At 40.2% G+C, this 23,557-nt stretch overlaps 1 protein-coding gene across 1 annotated transcript in view; it reads right to left on the bottom strand.

Moving 5' to 3' along the window:
* Positions 1-907: 907 nt before the first annotated feature.
* Positions 908-23,557, bottom strand: part of wls (Wnt ligand secretion mediator) — a 24,386-nt gene continuing 1,736 nt past the window's right edge. The window contains exons 3-12 of the mRNA XM_010772780.1: positions 17,302-17,426; positions 16,249-16,410; positions 15,960-16,096; positions 8,601-8,769; positions 8,202-8,299; positions 6,892-6,955; positions 5,849-5,992; positions 5,606-5,689; positions 4,724-4,892; positions 908-1,807 (exon numbers count right to left, since the gene is read on the bottom strand). Coding sequence (XP_010771082.1) covers positions 1,698-1,807; positions 4,724-4,892; positions 5,606-5,689; positions 5,849-5,992; positions 6,892-6,955; positions 8,202-8,299; positions 8,601-8,769; positions 15,960-16,096; positions 16,249-16,410; positions 17,302-17,426 — 1,262 coding nt within the window. The 3' untranslated portion in view covers positions 908-1,697. The remainder of the gene's footprint in view (positions 1,808-4,723; positions 4,893-5,605; positions 5,690-5,848; positions 5,993-6,891; positions 6,956-8,201; positions 8,300-8,600; positions 8,770-15,959; positions 16,097-16,248; positions 16,411-17,301; positions 17,427-23,557) is intronic.

Below are 23,557 nucleotides of genomic sequence, written 5' to 3' on the forward strand. Positions count from 1 at the left end.
TGAATTGAGTCGGGAGGAGAGGCGGACCGAGAGAAACACTGGCGGATGTTCACAGCGTAAAACTAATGGCTCTCTTAGTACTACTTCCTGGTAAGGTTTTCAAAATAAAACTCCGGTTGGAGTATTACAACTTTTCTTAGGGAAAATTAAAGAGAATATATGCTCGTCGTAGTGCAAATAATAAATCAGGGCCCTAATACTGACACTGGTCATACCCTCAATATTTTTCTTAATCAGCCTGTGAGGTTACACATTTTGGTGAGACCATTTATGTAGGCTATAATGGAGCCTACTACTAATACTTATTTTAGGCTAATACAAAGATGTTTCCAGACAACGTAGATTAGGCTTTTAGGCATACCATTTAGACTTTAATCTATTTAATTATGTAACTAATTGCTAGCAAATCAATTAATGTATTTGGATTGTGTTCTGATTTTGTGATAAATAAATTTGACATGCAATTTATTATTAAAATAGTCCAATAATTAGTGGAATGTTAGTCAAATCTAAGATAAAGGAAGTCGTAGAAATGCAAATACAATAATCGTTAATGTCAAATATCCTGTGCTTAAAGTCTGTAAAAACAAAACTATAATAGGACTTCCGGTTTCACACTTGTGAAAGTGGAGTTGTTCTTCTATGAGCCATGCAGTGGCGGCCTTTCCCTATAAATGTACGCCTAGTCAGACATCAATTACAAACTAATTAGTTTATATTTAAAAAGCCTTGCAGCAAATGTTTCATACCAACAAATAAAATCCCAAAAAGCCTAAAAGCAAGACACACTGAATTACGGATATTTTGTTGATAATCCCTTTCCTAGTTTTATTCCTCTTTAAACGTGTGAATGAGTGTCAAAAATAAGGACTTCCCTCCGAGTAAACATTATGATAATACATCAGGCTATTAAGTCAAAGTGTTTTTATTTAAATTAGAATAAAAAGCAAAAAAAAACTAAGAACCATGTATAATAGGTTACAGCCAACTTCAAAAACATTGATAGAGCTTGATGCATGTATTTTGTGAAGTTGAAAATAAGCACTTTATAAAAAATAGATATCTACATTGTAACATAATGAACATACAGTATGCATTTCCCAAAGTGGCTATGTGGTCTGTACATTTATGATATAAAAAAAGATCTCCGCCACTCGAATGACTGACGCAGGACTTAACATGATCTACTTTCTATGGAAAGATATGTGTGACAGGCTCTGAGGCCTTGAATGAGAATACAAAAAGGGAAATTAAGCGATAAATTAAATTAAATGTATCTGAAAAACGTTACCTATTAACGAGGTCCATTGTCAAAAGGATTTAGTTTTACCACACTGTACTTCTAAAAAAAAAATCAGGAGTGTGACAGCTGCCAGATGCAACTTCTGACCAACAAGAAATTATTTTCTTTACATGCTAATCTCATTTTTGGGTGTAAAAAAAACAATGTGCAACATTTAGAAAATATAACAAAGTTTACATAAAGTATGAAATGTAAGAAAAGGGTACCACCGTGAAATGAAAAAGGCCAGGAGTGTTGATAATATTCAGCCATGGGACTGGTTAAATGGGAGCTGGATCTATGATGCCATTTATTGCCGGGCAGTGTCAAAATAAAAGCCTGTTGGATTACATATAGGAGGGAGGGGTTCTTGGAGCAGTAGGTAGTAGAGGGGGGTTTATTAACAGTGGGACATCTACTCCTGGGCCTCTTTGCCGGTCATCTTGTAGATCTCAGTGGGGCCGTCCACATGGGTGATGGTAGTGGTCAGCTGGATGTCCTCTCCACTGTTTCCTCCATTATCTCCTGCAAACATAAACCCATCAGACACTACAATCAACACTAGCATCACGTGAAAACTAAATATCTTATTAGCATGGACTTTGTTGAGGTGTACGAAGACGTCATTATCTGTTCGAACTACAAAGTTGTCTCTGTATTAGGATAGAAGATCGGCAGTGGGGATGTTTTTTTACCCAAGTCTGGTTAAATCATGCTTATGTTTAATAGTTAACTTCATTTTCATTAGTATGCAATGTAATTTGTGCTTATTCAAAGCATCAAATTGATTTAATAATGACATTTAAATGATATATTAAATATGGCATTACATCCTTATGAAACCCCACCACCACAACAAACCTTTCATTTGGGGATATTAATATGCAACATATGGCTGATGCATACAGAATCAGGATTGAATGTTGACTAAGACCCCGTTTACACGAGGACGATACGGGTTGTACCCGCATAGTTTCTCCTGCGTATAGCCCTTTCGTTTACACAAGGCCGTAACAAAACGATAGAAACGTACCCCGCAAACGATAACGGGTCCCAAGGTGGATAGATCTGCAAACGGAATACGATCATTTTCTGATAACGATGAAATAGCCCCGCCTCCCTCTCCCCACCTCTCCTGCTCAGAGATAAGCTGCTGGGCTGTCAGGAGAGGGGGAGGAAAAGAGAGGCTCCGTTTATTATTCTTATATTATTATATAGAGTCGTTATTAATTTGTTTTAAAGCTCAATAAATAACAAAGAAGACCTTTGACCGGCAGTTTTCTAATTTTGTCAGGAAGATTTAAACTTTAACGGACATGTTGACCGGCAACATTTATTTATTTGTTAACGGAAACTCTGCCGCACGGTCCCCTCGTCCCTTGGAAGAGGCGGAGAGGTGGGTGTTTGTCATCTGCTGGTGGACTACCGGAGAGATTTACAGCAGGAGCAAACGCCGTCCACCGCGGAGAATAAACAGAAGGGCAACCATGGCAACCATGCTCCAGGGTCTTCTTCGCTGCTTTTGGTGTATTTTGTGGCGGCAGCAGTGCCACATACAGTCCCGGCATATGTACTACAGCGTTTCCAGCAGTCTCGTGTGAACGGACACGTTAAATGAATCGAATGCTTGTGAACGGAATACTTTTTAGAAAATGCATACCGTGCGTAACGCAAACGTTCCCGCGTAAATGGGGTCTAAAATACAGGGTAAAACGAATTATTTCATATGAACACAAACAGGCCTGAAGCGACCCCTTTTCAATAACATGTATTTAATGAAACGACTAATTAAACCTTCTTAAACATACATTTAAGGAATTTTCAAGCAGGTCAAGAAAGGCGTATTTTTGGACACAGATCAAGGTCATGAACTTGTATAGATTTCTTGACGGCTCTGCATACGGCCATATTCATATCATGAGGATCCCATTAATGCAGTTTTTGTATGTCTTTAGTTAGCCACAATTCTTAGAATTTAAATGTGTAAGGCATTTCTAAAACTTAGCCATCTCGCTTGCTTTTTAACCTGTCCATTTAGAAATGTTATATCAAATTATATATTTTTTGCATTTTATTATTGGATAAAATATCTGAATTCAAATAACTTGACTGATCCATGTCTGTTTTTCACCATTACAGCAACATTTGTTTCCCCACTCAGACAAACTTTTCAAAGACCATGTGAAATCAAAATCAGATTTTTCAAAACAGAATCTTTTTTTTTTTTTATCTTGTGGCAATCCAACATGATTGAAATCAATTTGAAGAAATAAAAAACGCCCAGACTTCAATTATAGACTTATTTTCCTTCAGGTAAAATAACTATCCATTTGAATAAAATATTTGGGTTCATCCATTCATATTGCGTACTTTGGGTTCCTGTTGTGCACATTCCCTTGTTTTACTGCAGGCATGAGATCTTTTGCATAACAAGTTGAGCTGAACTTTACCAACAGAGATACTTTCAGCTTATTTGAAACAGAAGTGAAACTCAAGTAAATCAACATGCAGACTGAAACTTGGATAGAGCCTGCCTGAGACTGGTTGACGCACTTCAGGGAACTCTTCCAGATCTCCAAACGTTCTTGTTCTCTCCCTGACGTCAGGAGATGGATGGATGGTTTTCATTACTCCCCCGCTCCTCCCCCCACCCTCCTCACTGTTCCCTCCCTCTCTGTCTGTCTGGAAGGAAGCAGGGTGTCCATTAGAATCACCCTCTTGGGCCAAAGATCCTTCTTTCCCCTGGGAATCTGGTTCCTTCACTATCACCGACCCTCCCTCCCCCTCCCCTGAACCAACTCTGGATGAATAGGCAGCTTGACAGCAGAGGACTGACAGAATGAAGAGGGACATTAGTGACAATAATTATAAGAAGAAAAGTTAGAGATGCAAACTAAAATTTGTTTTAATAGCACTATGATCCTGCTGAATTAGTAGATTTCCCAAGATGACATTATACAAGTCTTGCCAATTACCAGATCTTAAAATGTAATTTGATGTTTATAATAAACATCTAACATGATGCAAATCATCTTGAAACTCTTAAATGATTCTCTTTATTCTTAAATGAGTTATTCTTTGTTTATTTATCTCTTTGTCTCCCCAGGGCAGATTATTGTAATTTAAGGTTAAAAATGAAAGTACTGGAAGAAAAACGCATTGATATCTTTTTGGTCAGCCATTTTGTAGTAAGTGCTATCAGACCGACCAACTCATTTTATATTTATTTATTTATTTTTAATTCATGTATAAAAGACGTACAAAAGTGCATTTTGCATGATAGGTCCCCTTCAAGTCTTTCTCTAGTTTATATCCTAGACTCTATAAAACGTTATAGTAGTGGAGAGTAAAATGATTAACATTTTTAGTTATTGTAGTAATAAAGCAGAGACACAGAATCCATATTTTTACTGTAGAAAGTGAGTAGAAAGGTGTGGTTACCGGTGATGCACTGCCCACTGGACTGCTCGTCTCCGTAGCGTTTGTGGGACGGTGCGTAGAGGAACATGATGGCGAACACGTAGAGGTTCCACATGCCGTAGATGCCGGTGAAGAAGGCGCTGTTCACCTGCACCGTGTGCTCCCCCCAGTGCCAGTGGCCCTCGTTCACCTGCACACACACACAGGAGACACACTTTTTAGGTTGGAGCGTTGAACATATAGAGTGGTGAAATAATTACTTTTTTGTAGGCCGACCCGGAAGTTAGCATTGTAACGGCTCCCTTGAGAAAAGTCAATGGAATTTCTCTGTTTGCCACAGATCTATACGATATATCCAAAATCCAACAAACGTTTATGATACTTACACGTTTTGTCCAGCATAATAATCTTCACATATTAACTCCACTTGATTTTAGAAGTGCGAATAAACACAAAAAGTAAAAAGCTATGCAGGCTAGAAACAAAGTCCATCATGGTTGCATGGCTGCACATCACCACCGCTAAGCTAAAGGTGGCTAATGTTCGGCGTGATGACGTTTAGAAGTCTCTTTTATTCACGACACGGAAGCTTTGGAAATTCAACAGTGGAGTATTAATTTACATTTTATGTCGGAGAACAAAATCTCTTTGGCTTGTGTTAACCACAGACCTTATTTCAGGCAACCAACCAAAGAAAGGTTAAAAAAAAAAACATTGACATCAAGGCGAGGGAACCGGAAGTGGTAAAATCTCATTTCCCCAGTTTTAGGATTTATTACTGCACAGCTCTATTTGGACAGGAGCAAAGTAGCTTCTATATTATTTTCGAAATCCATAAGCATCATTGCATAAATACTTCTGTGGATGGCATTATATCTGATGTCATTACATTACAGCACTCACCTGACTGATGATGAAGAAGATAACAGTCATGGCAGCGCAGGCCAGTGTGACCAGCATGAGGAACTTAAACCTGAAAATCAGACCCTATAAAACAGGGGGATAAAGGGGAGAAAACATTTAAGGAAAATTAACCTGTGTAGAAGAGAAGTCCTGGTATACAGACATGACCTAAGAATTTGGGATTTCTTTGAATTATTGATGATGCATAATCAGAAAATGCAAACACAAGATGAAAACACCCACCTCATAGTGCAGCCGTCGGGCCTTGGACATGGCAGGAAGGGACGTCCTCTTACCGCTGATGTTGCGGAAGACTTGGAACACCATGAAGCAGAGGAAGAGGAAGTAGAGACAGGCACAGATCCCGGCCACAATTATGAACGCCATCTGAGGCAACTCCAGTCAAGGAAATAACCCTCTTTAAGAAGAGTGGTGGAGCATACTGTAGAAGTATGGATGTAATCTCTTCCATTTTTGTAGAGAAATACAAACACATCATTGTAAAGCAAGTAGACTCTGCTTTTTCCTTTGCATGGAACTTAATTGAAAACCAGGAAGGGAAAAACATGGAGTCTTTGGAAACCTTTTTGGATGAAATGTACTGATGAATCTTCCATTGCTCAGCTCTGCAAGCAAAGCAAACTAACAGGTACAAGCACATAAACACATCGTCCTGACGCCCAGGGAAATGCTTTCACATATGGCATGACTGAATTATTTCTCATCTTTTAGTCTAGAGACCGTTGCCAGTTCTTGTTTAAGCCAACTGGAAGAATTTCAAACAAATACTGCAAGAACTGAAAGTATGGCATTAAGAAGGATCATTTGGATGTGTTACATTTTCAGTAAATAGTTTTATGAGGTACTTTTCAATAGTCTATGTATTAATAAAGTTACCTCACATAAGCAAAGCAAATTACTGCTGTGGACACTGTAAACGTAACACTAGAATTAAAGAAAGGCTCACCTTAAAATAATTTAATAAAATAAAAATCACTTTAAGTGTACACTTAAACTTATATTGATTTTTAAGGGTGTGCATTTATTGTAGGTGTTCACAGCAGTACATTGCTTTGCTTCTATGTAGTAAATCTCTGATTAACTATGGCTTTTGACCTCATTCAACTCCACTTTAAAAACATGCAAACTATCACTTTTATTTAACTAAACTAACTAAAACATAATTATAAGGCCATTTACACTCTTGTGATTTGATCAGCATCATAGCCATCAGCCAAGCTGGTTGCATGAGTGATCTTTCTCTGATACTGTTGTCAAAAGGATACAGCCAGCTCAGTCCCTACATCAGATGCCCAGATGCTGTAGAAGGGATTTGTCAGCTGGACCCCTCTGGAGGCACAAAACAGAAACAGTTATGGCTTACCTACTCTTGAGTGTCAATAATGTAGTACAAATATTCATGAAATCCACACAGCATGTGAAAATTAAGCCTAAGAATAGATAGAAACAATAGTATATTTTCACGAGATTGTTAGGTATACTGATTACACACACACACACACACACACACACACACACACACACACACACACACACACACACACACACACACACACACATATATACACTCAGACACACACACACACACACACACACACANNNAAACACTCAGAGAAAGACTTTAGAGAAACACTCGGAGAAACACTCATAGAAAGCACTCAGAGAAAAACTTAGAACACTCAGAGAAACACTTTAGAGAACACTTAGCAGAAACACCTCGGAGAAACACTCAGAGAACACTGAGAAGAAACACTTAGAGAAACACTTCAGAGAAACCACTCGAGAAACACTTAAAGAACACTCAGAGACACTGCAGAGAACAACTTAAAGAAACACTGGAGAAACACTTAGAGAAACACTGAGAAACACTTTAGAGGAAACACTCGGAGAAACACTCAGAGAACACTCAGAGAAAACTTAGAGATTATCACCTCAGAGGAATACACTCAGAGAAACACTTACACACGACAACACTCACAACAGCGAACATCATACCATACCACTCTCGATGTGGAGCAGGAGAGATAACACTGACACAGAAAACGGCAATTACGCACGATCTTGAGCATCGCTACCAGGGCAAGTAACGAGAAAATTTGTCTAAACTTGTAGCAAAGTGCACACATTCAGACCGGAGGAATGCACTGGGTTTGACTGTCTTGTCTAGTAACCGTACAGCGTCAGGTGTTAATGTATCTAGCCGGCAAAAACAGTTAACCTAAAATTATACAAAAACATGGGTTAATGATTAGAGGTAACAGAGTTATTTATTTTGTTAAAGTTTCAGTTATTCTGTTTACAGTTCTGTCATCAGATTATTTAATACCATTTGTTAAAACATTGTTGTTTCTTTTGATGTGAAATATTATGCATTTAATTTAAATAAAAAGCAATGTTAGTTTTGTTCACAATTTGTTTAGTTAGTTCACCTTAGTTTTTTCTCCAAAAGAACCGATCAGAGTACCTTTAAAAGACCGGATCGATAAGCGGTATTGATAAAAGTAGTAGTACCGTTAAAACCTTAACGATGCCCATCCCTAGTCTCAACAGTGAAGTAGAAAAGACTTGCTCTCACCTCTCACACATGTCAAAGATAAAGAGGCAGAAGGAGCCGAACACGATGGGTCCGACCTGCTTCCAGTACACAGAGAACCTGTTCCTCTCTGTCTGGTCCTGAGAGAAAAGGAGAGAGCAAATGTAAGGATCACAACTAATTCAGGCTCACTGGTTTCAAAGCTTAATCTGATCAAAAAACGCTACATATAACTAGAAGCGTTTATGTGCCCCTTTGGTCAAGCTGGTAGTGCTTTACACCGTCTTACATTAACCTGGATTGACCATTTATCTTCTTTTAGTTCAGCAAAATAAAGTAGTCTTTGAAAGGCTATGATGGAACTTCAAACAATTAGCAAGTCACCCTGCAGGTGAGTGAGAAAACCATCAAACATAAAGTAAAAGGTTCCTGGTACAGTACCATGAGGTGCTCCCCGCAGAAGATGATCCAGAAGGAGAGCAGCATGGAGTAGAAGATGCCTTGCCTGATGTCTCCGAAAAGCAGCATCCAGGTCCAGTTGAAGCCAACAGAGAACCACTCCACTGGGATGTTGATGAACGTCATGGAGATACCGAGAGCAAGGATCACCCTGACGGAGCAATAACAGTCCTTTTTTACAACCATCCTTTTTTACCATCAAAACCTACATATGTGGCATCATGAAAAAAACGTTTTTAATACACATGTATTTATGCTGGTAGATAATAGGGTGGTTAAAAGGGGCCCCATTATGTTTTTGGGGGGTTTCCGTCTTCTGTAGTGAGTTATATAGATTTTGATGCATGTAAATGGTCTTCAAAGGCCAAATATCCACTCCAGAGAGTTTCTCTCCCACACACTCCCCCTCCAGCCTGAAACGCCTCCTCTGAACACCTTTTTTTTTTACTTCGCTAACATAATGACATCACTCCCTAACACTCGCTTCAACACATTGTATGTGATAGGCTAAAGGGCGGGACATCTCCAAGCAGTTGACCAATCACAACATAGCAGAATGGGCTCTGGTTTCAGACAGAGGGTGAAATTAGGTGCTGGCAGTATGAGAACAAATAAATAAAAGAGCTTTTTGAACATTAAAGCATGTAAACATGTCGCAGTAGAGGCACAACATACAATTATGAAAATGAGCATAATATGTCCTCTCTAAAGGCCATGTAATGCATGTAACACAGGTATTTTTTAACATGTAGTTTAGATATCACCAGAATAAAAAAAAATTAATTAATTAAATGACATACATTAAAAAACGATGTTGGTTCCGAAGTTTGCCGAGTACGCCACCGATCACTCCCGAACGAGCGGTGACGTCACACGTGGCAAATATTGCCATTTGATAAAATCAGTCAAAATGGCAAGCAACGCGACAACTTCAGACAGCGATAGCGATCATTCAAGCTCAGATTCGGTGGGTTATCTGGATTCAGTTACAGAAGTAGAGAGTGAACCAGCTAGCCTTTCACTTCAAGGCATCTTGCCTTATCAGTACGAGCCTCCTGCCCGGCAATCGAACAACGAGGCAGAAACTTGTGAAAGAGAAGCGGATTCCGCAGCCGGCGAGACTCGAGTCAGCAATACTGAATGGTAAATTCTGTTTTATTTAATTTGACCTGCACTAAATGTCGATCTTAATTTGTCATCTGTTCCTCACACGTCCGGCAGATATTGTTTTTTTTTTATGTTATGTACAATATTCAGGTGTACATGTCAATGCTGTGAAAGCATGCCCACTGCAGATGAATGTGTATGCTGCAGAGAGATCTGGCAGGTGATGGAACAAATAGACAGTTTGCAACCTACTGACCAGATAGCAGAGTCCTGCATCGGGTCGGGTATCCGCGGGTACCCGACGGGTGACCCGCAAAAAAGGTGATTTGCGGGTGGTATTTTTTCAAACGCTTTTTTCCGGGTTCGCTTCTGGGTAAAACAAAGATGATGCGGGTCGGGTTGCGGGTGTTGCATAATAAATATATTTAAACAATAATAATTTCGTTTAATGTTTAAATCCTCAGACCTCTTGTAAACTGTGTTCGTTATTCTCCCGTCCAAGAGAGAAGCTTTAAAAGGAGACTAAATGGAGTCTCTGTGAAAGTTCAATTGGGTACTTTAATTAAAAAAGGCGCGGGTTGGTCACAAGCATGATATTGTTCAGTCAGACAAACAGCTGTGATCCGCTCCTCGTTAGGGAAGACAAGAGGCCGATCTCTCCTCCGGTGCTGTTATATATCCTCTGCTGGCTCCTCCCCGCCAGCCGGCTCGCCTCGTCTCCAATGTCCGTTGTTGCATTTAAACAGAGGATTGGTTCTTTTCACATTCAATATATGCTTAACACGCCTTTTCTCCTCATATTTTCTTTCATCACTTTTCATTTAACACTTTCTAAACGCTGTAATCAATACTCTAAAAAATACTTCTTGGCTCGTTTGGTTTCCGGTCATTCCGGATGTTGTCACATGCTACTCTCGTCTGTAAACAATAATGTATTCAAATAAACTGTACCTTCATTTAATATTCAGCATGGTAGTATATCGACATCTATAGTTGTAGTGTTAAATCAGTAGGCTTCGGTTTGCACCACTCCATATCANTATTTGTTTATCGTATTATAAGTGTAGTTTTCTTTCGTCTGTTCACAGAAATTTGTTTACATAATTTATTAGACTCTGTCTGACATTTGTCTTATTGACTTTGAAATTGTTATTTCATTTTATTGAGATCTAACTTCGATGATTAGTAATTTGGTGACTACAACGCGATAACTTTAAATCGAATGTAGACAACATAAGTCACATACAGACAGTAATCGTACTCGATATTGTGTTGGGGACTGGACCGTATATGTCCTACAATGTTCTATCTGTCAGATTTGGAGCGTGCTGATAAATCGGACCGACGTGTCTGATAAGAAAGATAACGCTCAACGTAAGAGGCAGCTATATGTACACACCAGACGTGAAAACGATTTTAACAGAGAATCACTGTTTAAGAAAGGTACAATTGAACAGAGTACACTTATGCATTATGCTTATACGACGATTGTGTTGGACAATATCAAACGTATTGTAAAGAACACGCCCGTAACTTGTTACCGTCGGTAGCAGGGATTAGATGAGTAGTCCTCTACGATCGCTTCAAACGAATATATTTTCAGAGATCTTGGTTACGCTCGGATTGCATCCATCACGACAAACTTTCTTACACACACATATCACAGAGAGCGACGGACGTCACAGACACAGCACAAACAACACACATACATCGTGACAGATTACGGGTTAGAGGGACCTAGGAGTTCGAAGTGTGTTACATCTACACTATCGTTACACACACGATATAACAACGGAGCCGCGACACGGACGAGATATAAGCGGCGTACTAATATTTTTTAGAATAGTTGGGTGGGGTAGACGGATTTATATTAGTCCAGCGACCTTACGGAGCTACACGACGACAACGTATGTAAAATTGACGGACTATGTTTGTTTCAGTGAACGTCGACGTACGAGTTTGTATTTTGTCGTGAGATATCGTCATCTTTGACTCGTTACTACTAGCACATGCAACATAATTACAGTAGTACACACGGGGCATTAGGTACTGTACCGGGATGCAGCTCGTCCAATATTGGTGTGATTTAGACTGTGTAGTGGACGCGCGACACACATCTCTTACTACAGACGGTACAGACGTCGCACACGTCACACGTAAGGGCACACTACACACATCCTTATCATCACACTAAATCTCCTAAACTACTTAGACACACACCAGCTTCACAACACATCCTCTCCTTCGTCACACTATAAAGGTCGTCCCGTGTCACGTCGAACTACACGTACGGGGACGCCCACGAGTCAGCAACACAACACACTTCCCGCTCGGTATTACACCTCCGTCAACAGAGACTACCACAACCACACACGGACCTCCCTGTGTCTGTCTCGTCGTGCTCACTACCTATCTCTGACAACTATGTGACGTTACGCCAGGTATACCACACACAGACACGACGATTTCTCGACTTCGGTTTCTGATCACTATCGATTTGCTCGACGTCAGTACACTACAGCGCACTCTTCTACTTCTTTTGTATCGGCCACAATTGGTCTTTTTCACATTACACCACAGAGTAGTTGAAAAGTCTAAATGAAAAAATAAAGAAGCAAAATGTGGTAATCTTGACTTTGTTAACTTGTTAACTTGTTGTCCTATTCATCGGTTTTACAAAGCAGTAAATTCTTTGTACAGACACATCACACTTTATATCCCCTTTTTTATTGTTAAGTAACGTATCTCTCACATGTTTAAGACCAGTCCATTCTGTTTACTACTGTAGATATGCGAGTGATGAGACTACCGTAAGTGTTGTGTGACAGCTAATAAAAAGCAATGTTAGTTTTGTTCACAATTTGTTTAGTTAGTTCACCTTATTTTTTTCTCCAAAAGAACCGATCAGAATACCGTTAAAAGACCGGATTGATAAGCGGTATTGATAAAAGTAGTAGTACCGTTAAAACCTTAACGATGCCCATCCCTAGTCTCAACAGTGAAGTAGAAAAGACTTGCTCTCACCTCTCACACATGTCAAAGATAAAGAGGCAGAAGGAGCCGAACACGATGGGTCCGACCTGCTTCCAACTTCATTTTGGAGGCAAGTATTTTACTCTGTACTCCACTATATTTATTAAACGCTCATAATTACTAGCAGCTTTGTGCATATGAAAACGCATGAGGTGATGCAATACGTTGGCAGGTATTTGCTACAGATAACAACTCAATTATATTATTCTAAAACACTGTAAAAAGAGCCTTAAGTGTTTCAATTCAGGATTTGTACTTGTAATACAGTATTTTAAGATCACAGTTATTCTACTTTTACTCAAGTGAAGGACTTTAGTACTTTTCCACCCCTGTCGACATGTGATGCTAGGAGTAGCACAGGTGTAGCTAATAACATTAATTATGTCTGGTTCCATCTGGGTGAGACACTTCCTGGGCTCTACTGCTGTGCCTGCTGACTAACTGACATGTAACTGAACACAGCCATGGGTATTGTTATTTAACATCAGTGTGTGTTCCACTTCTGCTTTTTGCAGACCACAGAAATATTTTCTGTCAATTTTAAGAAAAGTTTGACTCAGCTGACAGATGTTTCTGTAATAAATTGAGATTTTCCATTAATCTTCTTCATCAACCTTTTCTGCTAAGATTCTCAAAAATGTGCCCTCTTAAATTCAAATATAATCTAGGTGTGCCATTTTTTGGTTCATCAAAAAATAATCTGCTGTCCACAAATAATGTACAAGATCCTGAGAGCCTGCCGACTCCTCTGGGAATGAGAGCCTTGAGCTGGAAGATACAGAGGGAAGGAGAGAGACTATGACATGTCTGCGTGTGTGTCTATGCCCAGAATGTGTGTTTGCAGCATGTGTCGGCTGAGTGCTAGCTTGCAGATTTTGTTTCATGCTTGGCCAGGCACTTCCTGTGGCGCCTCTGACTGATCTGTCCTCCCAGCACAGCGGGGGGTTAGACAAACAGAGGCTGAGAGCAGAGCTCCAACATTCAGGCCCCGTCCACACGGAGACGATATCAGTTGAATCCGCTAACGTTCTCTATCGTTTAGACGGTTCATCCACACAAGGCCGACATGGAAACACGGATTCGGAGCCCGAATCCGATACACGTTGACAACGGCTCCCAAAGTGGGCAGGTCTGAGGACGAAATGCTTGCGGCTCCATGTGTATGCCCTATACCAGGGGTGGGGAACCTCCGGCCCGTATACGGCCCGCGAGACCATTTGGTATGGTCCTCGAGGTAATTTATAAAACACGCAAAAAAGAAAAAAATTAAAGAAATCTAGACCGCAAAAGAATTAAACAAGCGAGTGCCTGTTTTTACTGGCCAAGGTCAGGGTCCTTGAACACAACACGAGCCTAACGTGTCATCACGTGGTATGTCTCGTCTAACAGGGGTGCAGTTCTGACAGAGAGAGCACCGGAACGTCGCTCCGGCACTTGAACCAGAAATTGAAGTACCCATAAGGAGCCGTACACATGCCGCAGTTTTTGCGTGGTTGTGTCTTTAGTTGAAAGCCCCATCTGTTCATCTGTCATACTGATCATACAGTCAATAACTTTGTTGTTGTTAGCATCTGGTTAGCTAGCTATGCTAACGAATATAAGAAGCTTTTTCTCCAACCAGTGAGGTAAAGGCACATCTTTATATGATAATTATAGTTATAAAAAAAAACAAGAGAATAAAGTAAATGGGTATAAAATACTATATGACAGTAAAAATGAGTTGTTATTAATAAACAAGAAGACAGTTTGAAAGGAGAGTGATTTTTAAAATATCCATAAAGAAAAATAAATCTGCTTACAGTTCTGTTTCATATGGGTGTTGAGAGATGTATCCATAGATCTCCTAATGTTGCTCTCAAAGTGCACCAGATTGATGCTTTAAACTTATTTATTTTAAAATAAATCTTCCCGGGGGAGCATGCCCCCCGGACCCCCCTAGAGGAGGTTAGGTCCCCCCCCCACTTAATTAATGTTCACATAGATAGGAAACTAAATACAGTTGCACACATCTTGTGTCCATATCCTTCTGTTTTGGTGGTCATGCCACACCGTGCACGTGCATGCATACGCGAGTCATGGCAAGATATCTGGATTAAGAGTTTGCTTTTTCTTTGCACAGCATGAAAGAAAGGCCAAATGAATGGGCTGTGATTTTAGTTTTTTTAAGCAGAGGTCAATCATTTGTACGGCCGTCGGAGGATGTTGAAAAAATTCAAATGGCCCTTGAGAGCAAAAAGGTTTGCTAATGGTAACACAAGCCAAACATGCTAAATCATATCAGAAGGCATCACCCAGATTTGGCAATGGGCCCGACAAAAGACAACAGCTTATCCCCGCTGCTTTCAAGAAGCCAATAGACATGAAAGCCGAGGGACCAAAATAAATAACGGAAGCTTTTGGCATATGTTTTTCAGCGGCTATGCTGCGCCCTTATGCAATAGTAGAGGACCCCGGCTTTTATTGATTGTGATTGAAACACTATCTCATTATTTATATTGTAATATTTTCAAGACATTCTTTTTAGTTTTACAGTTTATTGAACCTTTTTGTTTGACATCAGCCATTATAGATAATATGGCCTTCTGAGTGTGTTTGTGGTTTGTTTTTAACTGCAATAAAAGTTAATTATTCAAAATGTTAGAGTTCCTTATTTCTAAACTGAAACTTGCACTACTGTTCAAAATAAATAAAAAACAAACCTGGCATTATGTATTTGGGACTTTTATTTTATTTTTCTTGTTGTACCGAACCCGTACTGAACCGAGACCCCCAAACCGAGGTACATACCGAACCGTGAATTCTGTGAACCGTTACACCCCTATAATATACTATTGATAGTTAATTACATTGAAGACTTTTCTTTTTGACGCTGCCTTTTATTAAATAAAAAACAATATTCTTATTTTACACTGCACTGTAACTTATATTTCATACCAGTGTTATTCTATTTTAGCTGGTTTTAACTTGTATTCTTTTGGCTTTAATTACTTTATTATAATATTCAAATGTAATTTGATATTCGGTTTATATGTTTTTTGCTATATAAAACATGCCTAGTCTTAAATTACTAACCAAAAAAAACAAATAGGATCTTTGCAATAAATTGATCAAATTAAAATGTATAGGTGCATCCCTTATGATGACATATGGTGCCAAGAATACAACAGTATAGAGGGAATATCAGTGAGGGAGCTGCCTTACTTCTCCAGCAGCACAGGAGATCTGCTCATCATCAGGATCCTCCTCCAGTACCAGATCATGATGATGAGGATGCTGGGAGTGAGGAAGGTCTTCATCGCAAACCACACTTTGGTGAAGCCTCCGTTCTGGTGGATGCTCTTAGAGAAGAAAAAAGGAACCAAAGTCAAATATTAGCTTTTTGAATGTTTCCTGGTTCCCAAGCAGGCGCTAACACCACCTCACTCGATGGCAAACGCCCTCAGTTTAATGCGTAACCTTTAAGAAGTTTACCGATCAAATGCCAACTCACCACGAGACGAATGTCCTTGATCTCTCCGATCCCCACGTTGACCTTCTTGCGCTCATTGACAGGCAGGCGGATGTTGAGCAGGTAGTACTTATGGGCCACACTGCCCACTTCCATGAAAGGCAGCAGGTCACACTCATAGTAACGGCCCTCGTTCTCAAAGGTCTGAAAAACACAGCAACACACCATCTGGTTCAAAACTGAAAGATGTACTGCACTGTAAACCCCTCTGCAAAAGAAATGTAGCTTTTAAATCACATCAATAAATAAAACAAGTTAATAAGCCAACACTGGTGACATCAAAGTTTCATTATGATGAGCAGCATCCAAAGTCAGAATTTTTTTTTGTGTGATGACTGTCATATCATGAAACTGCAACAATACAAGCTCTAAGGTTCGATTAGAAACCAGAATTTTCTGGAAGCTGAAAATCCCCATGTCATTGTTTTAATGCAGGGTATATGTTTCGTTTGAAATAACTTTTTGTGGTGCAAGAAGTCATACCCCGAGAAATTATTTGGCATTGTAGCATTTCCAGTGAGCTCGTTACGAGGTCAATATATATTTTTTAATTATATTTTGGTTAGATTCCCGTGGTCTGTGGTTAACACAAGCAAAAGATACTTTCACGTTTTGTTCTCTATAAGTAAACAGCTTAACCTGGTATACACCTGCAGCTTTTACCCGTTTTTATAACAGCAGTTGCTAACAGTTGACAAAAGACTGAATGTCATCAAGCCAAAGATGAGTCCGTCTTTAGCTTAGGGGTGGTGATGCGCAGCTGTATGTAGTCTGTTTATAGCGTCAGCTTTTATTCCTGGCAATTACATTTATGCTTTAAAAATAAAATGTGGTGTTTATATGTGGACATTTTCATGTTGAACAACTGTTTGCCACATATGTCATTATTGCAATATCTAATTGAAAAATGTAATTGCTCTCAGTCAAGGGAGCCCTTATGACGCTAACTTTCGGGTCGGCCTACAAAAGTACATCATCCCTGCACCCCACTGCTCTAAAGATGCATCATGGGGAGGCTCAGAGTGTCATGATCACCTTGGCTGTAGTGAAGTTGCAGCTGAGCTTCCTCTGTTCGAAGGAGTGAGCCATCTCCGTCCACTCGCTGACCGTGTCGTCTCTGTAGGCCAGCCCCACGTCGATGGTGGCCAGCGATCCATCCTCTGGAACAAAGACCATAACAGCAATTCACTTTCAGATCAATACAAACATATTGTCTGTCAATTAATGTCCCCCATTCAAAATATATTTTGTGCAAGTCATTAGTTTAAAAAATGACGTAGAGCTTGCAGAGGAGGAGTGTTTTGATCCATCTCAATTGTTACTGTGATAGAGATTTATGATTTTAGGTTCTTAAAATGTGTATGCGTGTGCTCACTACTTATCCAATCATTACACTTAGGCCCCGTCCACACAAAGACCAAACGGGTTGTATCCGCTAAAGTTCTCTATCGTATAGAACAGGGGTCTCCAACACGTCGGGCAGCTTTTCAGTAGCTCGCTGCTCGCGGTTCACTGACTGTGTAGAAAAAAATCCGACGACAATTAATGCACTTGAATCGCTCGCTTGTGTCAGACCACGCTTAAACATTTGCCAGGGGTGGACAACAACAGCGATAGCTAAATGGGGGGCTACAGCTTAACACTGTGGAGGACGAGGGGCTGCGTTAGATAATTCGGATCGTATCCAACGTGTCGACTGCACATCACAGCGCGTTATTTTGACCCACAGTGGGAACTTCAGTCTCATGCTTTGACTGAAGATGAAGACAGAGGAGCGGCATTTCACCGACAACTGTAAACAGGCTTGTCTGTTTGAGTAACTGGCTCAGTGCAAAGAACTAGACAGGGTTGGGAGAGAGTGTAAGAGAGAGAGGTTCCAGGTTGTTGTGTTGAGAATATTCAGGAGAATATTTGTCATTGTTCCAATGATAATAAACAAACATTTGCATAAAGCATATTTGTCCATTCATATATTAATTAATTACAAACTTGAAAAATATTCCTCTAAAAAGGTACATTTAGAACAGATACAAAATGTGCGATTAACTATGGACATCATGCAATTAAATATTTTAATCGACTGACAGCCCTAGTTTTTATCCAAAGGAATTTACATATACTTTAATTCCATGGACACGCCTAAGGGAGCAATTTTTGGGTTCAGTTGCCCAAGGTCACTTTGACACAAAGCGCAGGGGCTGTGGATTGAACCACTAACCCTCTGATTGGAAGACACACATTTAGACCCTGACTCACAGATGCCCATAATAAAGACCAATAGAAAGAAAGAAAATGCAAGAATGCAAGGGCGTTGGTCAACCAAAAATCTTGGTAGACTGGTCGAGTGTATTGTTCCCAGTAGCCTACAAATTGAATATAAAACATAAAAAGCAATTTTCAGCAAGTTCAATTGTTATTCAATTAGCTCTGATAGATCTTTGACATCGTAAATACCACAAAAAAAAAAAAAATCGACCAATTACCCGATACTACCCACAACTTTTGCCAGTAGAAAACCAAAAAAGGACAGTTCCAAACAAGTTGAGTGGAACCATGACGGTATCATGCAGTGGAAAAGGGGCACAAGACATTCTTGTTGTTGTAATCCGTTGCTTATTATACCTCCTTCGCTCAAAGAAGAGGCTGTTATTATTCTAGTGATAGGATCAAATGAAGTCCTGATGACAGACAGCCACTGCCTTTTAATTATGAAACAAGCCCAGAGACATCACTGCTGGCACTGACATGGAGACAGTCCCAAATATATATCATTGCTGCTCATATCCAGGTACCACGCAAGCGTTTCTATAAGCTGATACCACTCCAGTTTGGTACAGTGTAAAAAGGATTAGGAGGGACATTTTAAACCTATCATGAAAGTGCTCCATTGCTGCAGTTCTAACCAATGTTAATATATGAAGGCTAGATTTTCAACTAGGCTGTTCATAGTTGGTTTATTGTAAAACAATCAAGGTCAAATATTTCAGTGTTAATCCTGTCACCTGGGAGGAATTGTATAGATTACCAGGATTATTTCTCAGCATGTAAACATATTCAGTGTGCGCTCCATGGTGGCCCAAATCTAGATTACTTCCTACTTGACATTCATTTCAACAAGAGCTTGAGGTGGCCTCCAATATCCCATCCCGGTGAATCCAACAAAAACATCCAGCGCCAAGCTATTAGAACTGCATCTTTGGATCACATTACAAAGCCAAGTGTTCTCTCCTCCAGAGTGCCTCTTGGCCGTTATGAAACAAGCTGGAGTGAAGAGAAAGAAACTCGGTGGCCTGTGCTGTTAAGAAGAAAAAGTAGAGGGAGGAGGAACCAGCTGAGAACTGGCAGCCGACTGTCTGTGTAATGCCCTCCGCTCTGCCATTGGTGGAGACAGAGGCCCACCAACGTGAGCCCGCTTCATGCTAACATTCCACTCCAGTCCAGCGGCCATTGCCACAAAGACTAAGCCTCCTCAACAGCTGTGTTATTGCTGGACTCTAGCCAAGGGGGTGCTCTCAGGTTGGAGTGGGGCAGGTGGGTGGAGTGGTTAATAAGGGCGAGCCTCGCACATTGTTCCACAGATAAGGCAGACTTGGAAGAGACAGACTTGTGTTTATTCATCATACAGAGAGTCATGGTTCAGACAGGCTGATGCCATGGTGTCATTAAGGAGGACCTGGGTTAGCAGGTATTGGGGATTATTAGCATTTTATTAAATCTGATTCCAGAATGTAACTAGTGCAAGGAATCTGTATCGTATCAACTCAGTTTAGGTTTGATATCAACATGTTTAAGGAGTCAAAGTAACAAATATGTTAATGATTGAAAGCCCTTTACTTTTTCTGTAATTTGGCAAAGATTCAATGACAACCTTATTCCATATTTTTTTCAGATGGTAACTTGCTTTAAACTGAAACACTAAGAAAAGTTTTACCTAAAATAATTTGTTTTGGTATTGTGCAAAATGACTATCGGAATATGCTATTCCCTAAAGGAGAGAATATTACATTTGTTAACACTAAGATAAACACATGTTTGCCTTTATCAAAATAAAAGCACCCATCAGAACCCAACAATTACTGCAGCTATTTTATAAGACTCGTGCTACATACGGATGTTGTAAATAATAGTTTAAGTTCCTTCAATGTACTGCTTGATTTTACTTTCCATGAAACCAAGAAGAGTCATATTTGAGAAGGATATCTATGAAAGCTCCATCAATGTGCAGAGGCATCAAGTGTTGTTACACCTACCATGCAGTAAGCAGATATGACTTTATTATTATAATTACTACACAACAGGCCAAAGGCTTGAGTGTGCTATACACAAGTTAGCTAGTACTTTCAAGCACAACTCCCCTCAGGAGAAACAAAACAGTCAAGACACACTGCAGAAGGTTTCTACTACAAGCAGCCTGTACAATACTCTTGTTCTCGCAGCACCTCATGTAGATCAGACAGTCAGTGTGAGACGGAGCGGTCGGGGGTCCGGCCTGACTCACCACTCCTCTGTTTGGCAGCCAGGCAGTAAACAGCCGCAGCACAGCTCCACTGAGGCTGAGAATGTGAGCAAGCAAATGATGCCGGTGAGTAGGCCGCCACTGGAGCATGACTGTTTAGACAGGCCGGACTGGAAAGGCCGGGTCATATAAAATGACAACATAAACATTTGATCTCTATGTTTACAATGACCTTCCTCTTCATTACAAACTAGCCTACGTTGGATGAATCAAGTATTATGGGTACTTGTCAGTGTGGACTGTGTGTCAGAGGTTGTTATGAAGCAAGAATGTGTATGCACTCTAAGCCTTGAAGCGGAAGATGTGATTAGGAGTCAAAACCTCTTTCCCAGGCTCCGCTGGTGATCCAGTCACTTATGAGACTCTGTCACCATCCTCCCTCTTACCAGGATCCCTAGCAGGATACCAAACCCAGTCTTTCTCCAGACATGAGTTATCTCCCCTTTCCTCCCCCATTTCTCCACATTCAAGCACTGAGCTGATGCTAAGGTCTGTCTCTAACCCCTGACACTCATTGGTGGGTTTCATTACAATAGACACGAGATATTTGAAACAGCTCAGGGCATTCAATTAAATCCCTCTGGATTAAAAGGGTTAAAGAAAATCTGAAAAATCGTCTGTCAACCCTCAAAGCTTTAAAATACTTCAACGCCCATAGATTGTCAGGACCATGAGGTAAAAAAAAGATAAACTTGTGCATTTAGTTCTTCTCTGATTTGTGTACACTCAGACTTTTATAAAACCCAACCAAGAGGAGTACACAAACATGAAGTTCTACACACTCAAACAGCATCAGTATCTGACAAAGTTATGCAGCACTTTGATGCTTCCGATGCGTATATTTTTTGCAAAATCGCCCACATGTAATGAATAAAAAATAACAGGTACAGTATTGATTGTGGGCTCATTACTGTGGAATCCATGTCACACATTTATTAAGGGACTTAAGTGACAAATTATGCAAGCTCTGCAGTATCTGAGCCATTCATCAGGGAACACCCACGCTGAAATGCATACGTGTTACTATGGTTACTAAATGGTTTGCCTAAAGAGGTATATACTTAAGCAATAGCTCACGACAGGCCGTGGTATATGGTCATTATATCACAGCTAAGGGGCGTGGTTCGGCCCGACGCGAAGCGGAGGGTCGACAACCCCCTTAGCTGTGATATAATGAGCATATATCACGGCCTGAAGTGAGCTATTGCTTTTATAAAACGGTTTCCAAGTGTGGCAATATGAAAGAAAAATACACACTCTAATTTAAATAGTTTTTATTAGTAAATAATGATGTTCAAAATAAAATAGTCCCTCCGTTGCCTTCTGCACAAAACATAGTGCAAGGTGGTTGCTATGCAACAACACTAACAGCAAGCGAACATATTAGACAGAGAGCGTTGATCCATTATTTGGCTGTTTATTTACATTAATGTTGTATGTTGCTGTTTATTGTGCAGCCACTGAAAAACTGTCCAGCATCAGTAGCATGGCTTACGTGGTCACTTGTATAGGTTGAGGTTGTTCGAGGCTGTTGCTTGGCGTGGCGAGAATATTGCTCCACTTTCTCCGGTCCCCGAGATTGGGCTTCCAGTAGCTCTGGAGCAGTGGTCGCCAACCAGTCGATCGCGATCGACAGGTCGATCGCGAGTGTGGTGCGGGTAGATCGCGGACCGGTTAAAAAAAAAAGTACAAAAGAAAGAAAATTAAATTAAATAATAATGTTTGAAAAATACGTTTTTAGATGTAAACCTTATCCATCCACCACCCCGTTAGCAGGTGCCAACTTTGGATTGACGTTTTTATATTTGAACACCTCAATAATATAATACTTAACTGCTGCTTTACGTGAACCTCATCATGACACAAGAGACAACCAGACTGTAATTTCCCCTGTTCACTGAACGCAACAGAGGCAAGACCACCACACCCAATCAGAGAGTTGCCATGGAAATACACGTTTTTTGTGCTTTGTGTCATTCAAGCTCGTTGTGTCTGTAGCAGTGTCCTCCGCGGACTGCGAAATGAGAGGCTCTACGGAGCATGTCTTGTACGTCACCGGCAGTTACCGCCCTAGACACTTTTGCGCACCCGTCATTTTTTGTTTTCCAGCTGCGTCACCAAGTGTCTTTTAATTGTTACATGTCTAAATCCCCAACTGTTTCAAGACTGTTTCTGTTCTCTGTTTTATGGAGTCAGATCTAGGCTTTTACTTTGGTTGTTATATATATGTTTAATTTATTTTCCCGAGGTCGCAACATGTTGCCCCGTGAAGAGGGCTTATTCTCCCCGCGCATCAGTGGATAAATTGTAGTCGTGCTCCCTATCAAACAATATTGTTTGCATGGTTAACAAAAGAAGTTAAATAGCTTGTATGTTACAATATGAAAATCTATAACAGTTGGTTTAGAAAATATTCCTTTCTATTTTTATGTATGTTATATATTTGAAAGCAAGAATCTCCAATTGCCCGTATATTTAAATACATAAATCTAAATAGGTTTACTTTTCTTTCATGGTCGTTTACTTTTGGGTGAGTACATTTAAAACGAATCCAGCTGAAACGTTGTAGCCGGTTGGTGGGCCGTTACCAAGCCCTATTATTTTTTAAACTCATTAGTCATCCGTCACCCGTTGCATCCTGGGATTATTGGTATCCCACCGCGGAGTGTACATCAGATGTATCCTCATAAAATATCTGGGGAAGAGCTGCAATTTGCGGGGGCCGCATTTCGAGGAATTCTTGTCTTTTTTTTAAAATTGGGACGACCTTCATTT

The sequence above is a fragment of the Notothenia coriiceps genome, unplaced genomic scaffold (assembly GCF_000735185.1).
Source record: "Notothenia coriiceps isolate Sejong01 unplaced genomic scaffold, NC01 NC01_scaffold00011612, whole genome shotgun sequence".
In the NCBI taxonomy this organism is placed as follows: domain Eukaryota; kingdom Metazoa; phylum Chordata; class Actinopteri; order Perciformes; family Nototheniidae; genus Notothenia; species Notothenia coriiceps.